At 47.9% G+C, this 10,114-nt stretch overlaps 1 protein-coding gene across 1 annotated transcript in view; it reads right to left on the bottom strand.

Moving 5' to 3' along the window:
• Positions 1-10,114, bottom strand: part of LOC144485832 (small conductance calcium-activated potassium channel protein 2-like) — a 159,304-nt gene that overhangs the window by 58,894 nt on the left and 90,296 nt on the right. The window contains exon 4 of the mRNA XM_078203904.1: positions 2,343-2,484. Within this exon, the coding sequence (XP_078060030.1) occupies positions 2,343-2,484 (142 nt within the window). The remainder of the gene's footprint in view (positions 1-2,342; positions 2,485-10,114) is intronic.

Genomic DNA, 10,114 nt, shown 5'->3' with positions numbered 1-10,114 from the left:
AGTCCAACAGGTTTATTTGTAATCGCGAGCTTTCGGAGCGCCGCTCCTTCATCAGATGAGAACCCAAGAGTTGGGTTCACAAACAGGGCATATAGAGATACAATCTCAATTACAAGATCATGGTTAGAACGCGAGTCTTAACAGTCATTAACACACATAAGTTTGTGTCTCGATGTGCCCTGTTTGTGAAAGAAATCCTTCACTCACCTGATGAAGGGGCAACGCTCCGAAAGCTCGTGCTACCAAATAAACCTGTTGGCCTTTAACCTGGTGTTATGAGATTACTTTACGATCATCCTCAACACTGGTGCCCCACAAGGCTGTGTTTTCAGCCCCCTACTATACTCCTTATACACCTATGACTGCGCGGCCAAATTCCCATCCAACTCGATTTTCAAGTTTGCTGACGACACCACCGTAGTGGGTCGGATCTCAAACAATGACGAGACAGAGTACAGGAATGAGATCGAGAATCTGGTGAACTGGTGCGGCAACAATAATCTCTCCCTCAGTGTCAACAAAACGAAGGAGATTGTCATCGACTTCAGGAAGCGTAAAGGAGAACATGCCCCTGTCTACATCAACGGGGATAAAGTAGAAAGGGTCGAGAGCTTCAAGTTTTTAGGTGTCCAGATCACCAACAACCTGTCCTGGTCCCCCCCATGCCGACACTATAGTTAAGAAAGCCGCACCAACGCCTCTACTTTCTCAAAAGACTAAGGAAATTTGGCATGTCAGCTACGACTCTCACCAACCTTTACTGATGGACCATAGAAAGCATTCTTTCTGGTTGTATCACAGCTTGGTCTGGGCTCCTGCTCTGCCCAAGACCACAAGGAACTACAAAGAATCGTGAATGTAGCCCAGTCCATCAGGCAAACTAATTTCCCATCCACTGACTCTGTCTACACTTCCCGCTGCCTCGGCAAAGCAGGCAGCATAATTAAGGACCCCACGCACCCCGGACATTCTCTCTTCCACCTTCTTCCATCGGGAAAAAGATACAAAAGTCTGAGGTCACGTACCAACCGACTCGAGAACAGCTTCTTCCCTGCTGCTGTCAGACTTTCGAATGGGCCTACCTCGCATTAAGTTGATCTTTCTCTACACCCTAGCTATGACTTTAACACTACATTCTGCACTCTCTCCTTTCCCTCTCTATGAACGGTATGAACAAAGAACAAAGAACAAAGAACAATACAGCACAGGAACAGGCCCTTCGGCCCTCCAAGCCCGCGCCGCTCCCCGGTCCAGGATTGAATCCTGAATCCAGGATCCCCGCCCAATTTTCCAGCCTATCTACATACCAATATCCTATCCACCGAGCTGTCCCTCACAGCTATGATGCTTTGTTCATCACAACCTATTAACTCACCCCCACCCCCCCATTCCAGACCATGTGATCTCCAGGGAGAGGCGAAAACCCAGAGTGAAAACCCCAGGGCCAATATGGGGAAAACAAATCTGGGAAATTCCTCTCCGACCCCCTGAGGCGATCGAAACGAGTCCAGGAGATCACACTGGCCCTGATCGGAAAATGCTTCCCAACCCTATTCTATGTCTGTATAGCGCGCAAGAAACAATACTTTTCACTGTATCCCAATACATGTGACAATAATAAATCAAATCTATGTACTCTATGAACGGTATGCTTTGCCTGTGTAGCGCGCAAGAAAGAATACTTTTCACTGTATCCCAGTACATGTGACAATAATAAATCAAATCTATGTACTCTATGAACGGTATGCTTTGCCTGTGTAGCGCGCAAGAAAGAATACTTTTCACTGTATCCCAGTACATGTGACAATAATAAATCAAATCTATGTACTCTATGAACGGTATGCTTTGCCTGTGTAGCGCGCAAGAAACAATACTTTTCACTGTATATTAATACATGTGACAATAATAAATCAAATCAACTCTCAGATCACAGCAGGTGAGTGGAATTGAAATACAGATTAGCCATGAATTGCTTCCTCTGGTTCTGACATTCCTCTCCCCCACCCTGAATGTACTGAACTTTCCTGGGGTACAGAGCCAACACTGCAGCCTGAATACTACCCCTCCCCAGTTTTATTAGTGCCGGGAACCAAAAGAAAATACGCTGGAAAATCTCAGCAGGCCTGGCAGCATCTGGAAGGAGAGAAAAGGGCTGACGTTTCGAGTCCAGATGACCCTTTGATCAAAGCTTTGACAAAGGGTCACCTGGACTCGAAACGTCAGCTCTTTTCTCTCCTGACAGATGCTGCCAGACCTGCTGAGACTTTCCAGCGTTTTCCCTTTTGGTTTCAGATTCCAGCGTCCGCAGTGATTTGCATTTACTAGTGCCAGGATTCACTTACCATGATCCCAGTTAGCAGACACACCCCCTTCCCACAGTAGGTGTTGGGCACCATGTCGCCGTATCCAATGGACAGGAACGTAATTGAGATGAGCCACATTGCCCCCAGGAAGTTACTGGTGACATCCTGGTTGTCGTGGTACCTGGTGGGACAAGGCAAGAGAAGGTTAGGGCGACCACACGTGACTGAGAAGAGAGGGGAACAAAAGACAAACCTTGTCACATCTGAGACAAGACTCCAAACCCTTAGTGGTGGTTTTGAACCTTTGAGGCTGCTAGCCTTGAACATTTAAACAAAAAGCTTTATTGAAAGGCTGAAGATAGACTGCCCCTTTGCCCGCCCAAATGACCAATTATAAGACCATAAGACATAGGAGCAGAATTAGGCCACTCGGCCCATCGGGTCTGCTCCACCATTCAATCATGGCTGATATTTTTCTCATCCCCAATCTCCTGCCTTTTCCCCATAACCCCAGATCCCCCCTTATATCATCAGTAACACCACTCTATCGGCTCCTTCTGCTCCTGTGGTTGCCAGTTTACAATCAGCAACTTGTAAGAACCCTTGTTGACCACTGATGCATGAAAGAAGTCAGCGGTTCTTTTTCCAAACTGAATGTTCTTTCCAATGAACACGGTCGGGGCGACACGGTGGCACAGTGGTTAGCACTGCTGCCTCTCAGCACCAGGGACCCGGGTTCAATTCCCGGCTTGCGTCACTGTCTGTGTGGAGTCTGCACATTCTTCCCGTGTCTGCGTGGGTTTCCTCCGGGTGCTCTGGTTTCCTCCCACAGTCCGAAAGATGTGCTGGTTAGGTGGATTGGCCATGCTAAATTGCCCCTTAGTGTCCAAAGATGTGCGGGTTAGGTGGATTGGCCGTGCTAAATTGCCCCTTAGTGTCCAAAGATGTGCAGGTTAGGTGGATTGGCCATGCTAAATTGCCCCTTAGTGTCCAAAGATGTGCGGGTCAGGGGGATTGGCCATGCTAAATTGTCCCTTAGTGAACAAAGATGTGCAGGTTAGGTGGATTGGCCATGCTAAATTGTCCCTTAGTGAACAAAGATGTGTAAGTTAGGTGGATTGGCCATGCTAAATTGCCCCTTAAGGTCCAAAAACGTGTGGATTAGGTGGATTAGCCATGGTAAATTGCCCCTTAGTGTCCAAAGATGTGCAGGTTAGCTGGATTGGCCATGCTAAATTGTCTCTTGGTGTCCAAAGATGTGCAGGTTAGCTGGATAGTCCATGCTAAATTGCCTCTTGGTGTCCAAAGATGTGCAGGTTAGCTGGATTGGCCATGCTAAATTGCCCCTTAGTGTCTAAAGATGTGCGGGTTAGGTGGATTGGCCGTGCTAAATTGCCCCTTAGTGTCCAAAGATGTGCAGGTTAGGTGGATTGGCCATGCTAAATTGCCCCTTAGTGTCCAAAGATGTGCGGGTTAGGTGGATTGGCCGTGCTAAATTGCCCCTTAGTGTCCAAAGATGTGCAGGTTAGGGGGATTGGCCATGCTAAATTGTCCCTTAGTGTCCAAAGATGTGCGGGTTAGGGTGGATTGGCCGTGCTAAATTGCCCCTTAGTGTCCAAAGATGTGCAGGTTAGGGGGATTGATCGTGCTAAATTCTCCCTCAGCGTACCTGAACAGGTGCCGGAGTGTGGCGACTAGGGGATTGTCACAGTAACTTCATTGCAGTGTTAATGTAAGCCTACTTGTGACGCTAATAAATGAACTTAAAACTTAAGAGGGTTTCCTCATGATAAGGGGTTTTGAGATGCCCCTCGATTCCCCCCTCGCTCTGTGGGCTGGGAATTTACAGAGGGGAGCATGTGGATGCATTGCAGTAATGTTTACCGTATTGTTCAGTGTCCCTCTGACCTTCACTGTTGTCAGAGCATTCAGACGCAGCTTCTGAAAGTTCTCCAGCCTATGTTTCTGGATCCTGAACCACATTAGTTACAGAGTGCTGAGTGAGTGTTGTCTCGGTCCCAGCACTGCTTATCTGAGCTTTGGTCACAGCTGCCTTCGGAGTCTTTGCAGCAGCTGCTGCTTGCTGTTCCTTTGGGCTTTAGGTTGGGCCTGCTTCGGAATTTGTCATGAGATTTACCTCGGCCCGATCCAATCTGATCTCTTCCAGCCAGGTCCTTGATTTTGATTTGATTTATTATTGTCACAGTTATTGGGATACAGTGAAAAGTATTGTTTCTTGCGCGCAAACCAGCCTCCCATCCATTGACTCTGTCTACACTTCCCGCTGCCTTGGGGAAAAGCAGCCAGCATAATCAAGGATCCCCACGCACCCCGGACATTCTCTCTTCCACCTTCTTCCATCGGGAAAAAGATACAAAAGTCTGAGGTCACGTACCAACCGACTCAAGAACAGCTTCTTCCCTGCTGCTGTCAGACTTTTGAATGAACCTACCTCACATTAAGTTGATCTTTCTCTACACCCGAGCTATGACTGGAACACTACATTCTGCACCCTCTCCTTTCCTTCTCTGTGAACGGTATGCTTTGTCTGTATAGCGTGCAAGAAACAATACTTTTCACTGTATGTTAATATATGTGACAATAATAAATCAAATCAAACCAAATCAAATCAAGCTGTACAGAAAAATCATAGTGCTTGGGGCGGCACAGTGGTTAGCACTGCTGCCTCACCGTGCCAGGGATCTGGGTTCAATTCCTGGCTTGGGTCACTGTCTGTTTGGAGTTTGCACGTTCTCCCCCCGTGTCTGCATGGGTTTCCTCCGGGTGCTCCGGTTTCCTCCCACAGTCCAAAGATGTGCGGGTTAGGTTGATTGGCCGTGCTAAATTGTCCCTTCGTGTCAAGGGGATTAGACGGTAAATACGTGGGGTTATGGGGATAGGACAGGACCTGGGTGGGATTGTGGTCAGTGCAGGCTCGATGGGCCAAGTGGCCTCCTTCTGCACTGCAGATTCTACGATTCTGTGATTCTATGTCCACAGAGTATGTAGGGGGAGAAGGAAAGGAGAGGGTGCAGAATGTAGTGTTACAGTCATAGCTAGGGTGTCGAGAAAGATCAACTCTGTCGGAGAAGGGGGCGGCACGGTAGCACAGCGGTTAGCACTGCTGCTTCACAGCTCCAGGGACCCGGGTTCGATTCCCGGCTTGGGTCACTGTCTGTCTGGAGTTTGCACATTCTCCTCGTGTCTGCGTGGGTTTCCTCCGGGTGCTCCGGTTTCCTCCCACAGTCCAAAGATGTGCGGGTTAGGTTGATTGGCCATGCTAAAAATTGCCCCTTAGTGTCCTGAGAGGCGTAGGTTAGAGGGATTAGTGGGTAAAATATGTAGGGATATGGGGGGAGGGCCTGGGTGGGACTGTGGTCGGTGCAGACTCGATGGGCCGAATGGCCTCTTTCTGTACTGTAGAGTTTCTATGATTTCTATGAATCGGTGCAGAATCGATGGGCCCAAAGGCCTCCTTCTGCACTGTAGAGATTGTATTGTATGATTAGTAGGGTGCAGAATATAATCTTGCAGTCACAGCTCGGGCGTAGAGAAAGATCGACTTAATATATGTGACCAACGGCTCAAATCCCACCCCGGGCAACTGGCGGGAATTTAAATTCAATTAATAAAATCCAAGATTGAGAGCTAGTCTCGGTAAGGGTCCGTAGTTGGGAAATAGCTGGAATCCATCATTAAAGAATAAATAGCAGGACACCTGGAAAAAAATGGTTTGATCAAGCAGACGCAGCATGGATTCATGAAGGGAAAGTCGTGTTTGACGAATTTACTGGATTTTTATGAAGATGTAACGAGTGCGGTTGACAGAGGGGAACCGGTGGATGCGGTGTTTTTGGATTTACAGAAGGCGTTCGATAAGGTGCCTCACAAAAGGTTGCTGCAGAAGATTAAGGTACACGGAGTTCGGGGTAAAGTGTTAGCGTGGATTGGGGATTGGCTATCTAACAGGAAGCAGAGAGTTGGGATAAATGGGTGCTTTTCTGGTTGGCAGTTGGTGACCAGTGGCGTGCCGCAGGGATCGGTGCTGGGGCCTCAACTGTTTACCATTTACATAGACGATCTGGAGGAGGCGACCGAGTGTAGGGTAACAAAGTTTGCGGATGATACAAAGATGAGTGGGAAAGCGAATTGCGTGGAGGGTGCGGAAAGTCTGCAGAGAGATTTGGATAGGCTAAGTGACTGGGCGAGGATCTGGCAGATGGAGTATAACGTTGACAAGTGTGAGGTTATCCACTTTGGAAGGAATAATAGTAAAATGGACTATTATTTAAATGGTGAAATATTACAACATGCTACCGTGCAGAGGGACCTGGGGGTCCTTGTGCATGAATCGCAAAAACTCAGTTTGCAGGTGCAGCAGGTGATCAAGAAGGCGAATGGAATGTTGGCCTTTATCGCGAGAGGGATGGAGTATAAAAGCAGGGAGGTCTTGCTGCAATTGTACAGGGTACTGGTGAGGCCGCAACTAGAGTACTGTGTGCAATTTTGGTCCCCTTATTTGCGGAAGGATGTATTGGCCTTGGAGGGAGTAGAGAGAAGGTTCACCAGGTTGATACCGGAGATGAGGGGTGTGGCTTATGAGGAGAGATTGAGTAGATTGGGCCTGTACTCGTTGGAGTTTAGAAGGCTGAGGGGAGATCTTATAGAGACATATAAGATAATGAACAGGGAGAGATTCTTTCCACTTGGAAAGGAAACAAGAACTAGAGGGCACAACCTCAAAATAAGGGGGAGTCAGTTTAGGACAGAGTTGAGGAGGAACTTCTTCTCTCAGAGGGTAGTGAATCTCTGGAATTCTCTGCCCATTGAAGCAATGGAGGCTACCTCGTTAAATATGTTTAAGTCAGAGGTTGATAGATTTCTGATCAATAAGGGAATTAAGGGTTATGGGGAGTGGGCGAGTAAGTGGAACTAAACCACTATCAGATCAGCCATGATCTTATTGAATGGCGGGGCAGGCTCGAGGGGCTAGATGGCCTACTCCTGCTCCTATTTCTTATGTTCTTATGTTCTTAAGAGAGGTAGTAGTGTAGTGGTATTGTTGCTGGACCAATATCCAGTAATACTATAAGGCCATAAGACTTAGGAACAGAATGAGGCCACTCGGCCCATTGAGTCTGCTCCGCCATTCAAACATGGCTGATATTTTTCTCAATCCCCATTCTCCTGCCTTTTCCCCATAACCCCTGATCCCCTTATTAATCAAGAACCGATCTATCTCTGTCTTAAAGACACTCAATGACCCGGCCTCCACAGCCTTCTGCGGCAAAGCATTCCACACATTCACCACTCTCTGGCTGAAGAAATTCCTCTGGAGATCCAGGTTTGAATCCCACTACAGTCGATGGTGAAATTTGAATTCAATAAAATCTGGAATTAAAGGTCTACTGATGACCACGAAACCATTGTCGATTGTCGGAAAAAGCCATCTGGTTCACTAATGCCCTCAGAGGAAGGAAATCTGCCGTCCTTACCCCGGTCTGGCCTACATGTAACTCCAGAGGCACAGCAATGTTTAAAGTTTATTTATTAGTGCGACAAGTAGGCTTACATTAACACTGCAATGAAGTTACTGTGAAAATCCCCTAGTCGCCACACTCCGGCGCCTGTTCGGGTAACACTGAGGGAGAATTTAGCACCACGGCCAATGCACCCTAACCAGCACATCTTTCAGACTGTGGGAGGAAACTGGAGCACCCGGAGGAAACCCACACAGACACGGGGAGAACGTGCAAACTCCGCACAGACAGTGACCCAAGCCGGGAATCGAACCCGAGTCCCTGGCGCTGTGAGGCAGCAGTGCTAACCCACTGTGCCATCCTGTGGTTGATTCTGTGAAATGCTGATTGGGCCATTCTGTCAAGGGGCAAGCAGTGATGGGCAACAAATGCTGGCCTTGCCAGCGACACCCACACCTGTCTCACATTTCTCTTTGTGGGATCTTACTGTGCACAAAAATTAGTCGCTGCATATCCCACAACAGTGACTACACTTTTTTTTAAAATTGCTTAGCGATGCCCTGCAGTCGTTAAAGGTGCTACAGAAATGCAGTTCTGTAGTTCATCCTTCATCCACAGAGTGGCAATGAGGACATAGAAATTAGAAGCAGGAGGAGGCCATTCGGCCCTTCGATCCTGCTCCGCCATTCATTATGATCATGGCTGATCATCAAATTCAATATCCTGATCCCCCTTTCCCCTCCCATATCCCTCGATCCCTTTAGCCCCAAAAGCGATATCTAATTTCTTCTTGAAATCACACAACGTTTTGGCCTCAACTACTTTCTGTGGGAGTGAATTCCACACATTCACCACCCTCTGGGTGAAGAAATTTCTCCTCACCTCAGCCCTAAAAGGTTTACCCCTTATCCTCAAACTATGACCCCAAATTCTGGATTCCCCCCACCATCGGGAACATTCTTTCTGAATCCACCCTGTCTAAGGGCGGCACAGTGGCCCAGTAGTTAGTACTGCTGCCTCGCAGCGCCAGGGAACCGGGTTCGATTCCCGGCTTGGGTCACTGTCTGTGCGGAGTCTGCACGTTCTCCCCGTGTCTGCGCAGATTTCACCCGGGTGCTCCGGTTTCCTCCCACAGTCCAAACATGTGCAGGTTAGGTGGATTGGCCATGCTAAATTGACTCGTGTCAGGGAATTAGCAGGGTAAATATGTGGGGTTAAGGGGATAGGGCCTGGGTGGGATTGTGATCGGTGCAGACTCGATGGGCCGAATGGTCTCCTTCTGCACTGTAGGGATTCTATAATAATCCTGTTAGAATTTTATAAGGAACATTCTTCCTGAATCTACCCTGTCTAACCCTGTTAGCATTTTGTAAGTTTCTATGAGATCCCCTCTCACTCTTCTAAACTCCAGTGAATATAATCCTAACCGATTTAGCCTCTCCTCATATGACAGACCTGCCATCCCAGGAATCAGCCTGGTAAACCTTTGCTGTACTCCCTCTGTAGCAAGGACATTCTCCCTCAGTTAAGCACACCAAAATTGAACACAATACTCCAGGTGTGGCCTCACCAACGCCCTGTACAGTAGCAGCAAAACACCCCTGTCCCTCTACTCAAATCCTCTCGCTATGGAGGCCAACATACCATTTGCCTTCTTTACTGCCCGCTGTACCCGCGCGCTTACTTTCAACGACTGATGCACGAGGACACCAAGGTCTCGCTGAGAATCTACCCTGTCTAATCCTGTTAGAACTTTATAAGTTTCTATGAGATCCCCTCTCACTCTTAACTCCAGTGAATATAATCCTAACCGACTTAGTCTTTCCTCGTATGACAGACCTGCCATCCCAGGAATCAGCCTGGTAAACCTTCGCTGCACTCCCGCTATTACATAAGAACTAGGAGCAGGAGTCGGCCATCTGGCCCCTCGAGCCTGCTCCGCCATTCAATAAGATCATGGCTGATCTTTTGGTGGACTCAGCTCCACTTACCAGCCCGCTCACCATAACCCTTAATTCCTTTACTGTTCAAAAATCTATCTATCCTTGCCTTAAATATATTCAATGAGGGAGCCTCAACTGGGCAGGAAATTCCACAGATTCACAACCCTTTGTGTGAAGAAGTTCCTCCTCAACTCAGTCCCAAATCTGCTCCTCCTTATTTTGAGGCCATGCCCCCTAGTTCTAGTTTCACCCGCCAGTGGAAACAACTTCCCTGCTTCTATCTTATCGATTCCCTTCATAATCTTATATGTTTCTATAAAATCCCCCCTCATTCTTCTGAATTCCAATGAGTATAGCCCCAGTCTACTCAGTCTCTCCTCATAAGCCA

Source organism: Mustelus asterias, unplaced genomic scaffold, assembly GCF_964213995.1.
Source record: "Mustelus asterias unplaced genomic scaffold, sMusAst1.hap1.1 HAP1_SCAFFOLD_229, whole genome shotgun sequence".
Lineage (NCBI taxonomy): Eukaryota > Metazoa > Chordata > Chondrichthyes > Carcharhiniformes > Triakidae > Mustelus > Mustelus asterias.
The sequence above is the reverse complement of the archived record's forward strand: the minus strand, read 5'-3'. Positions and strand labels throughout refer to the sequence as shown.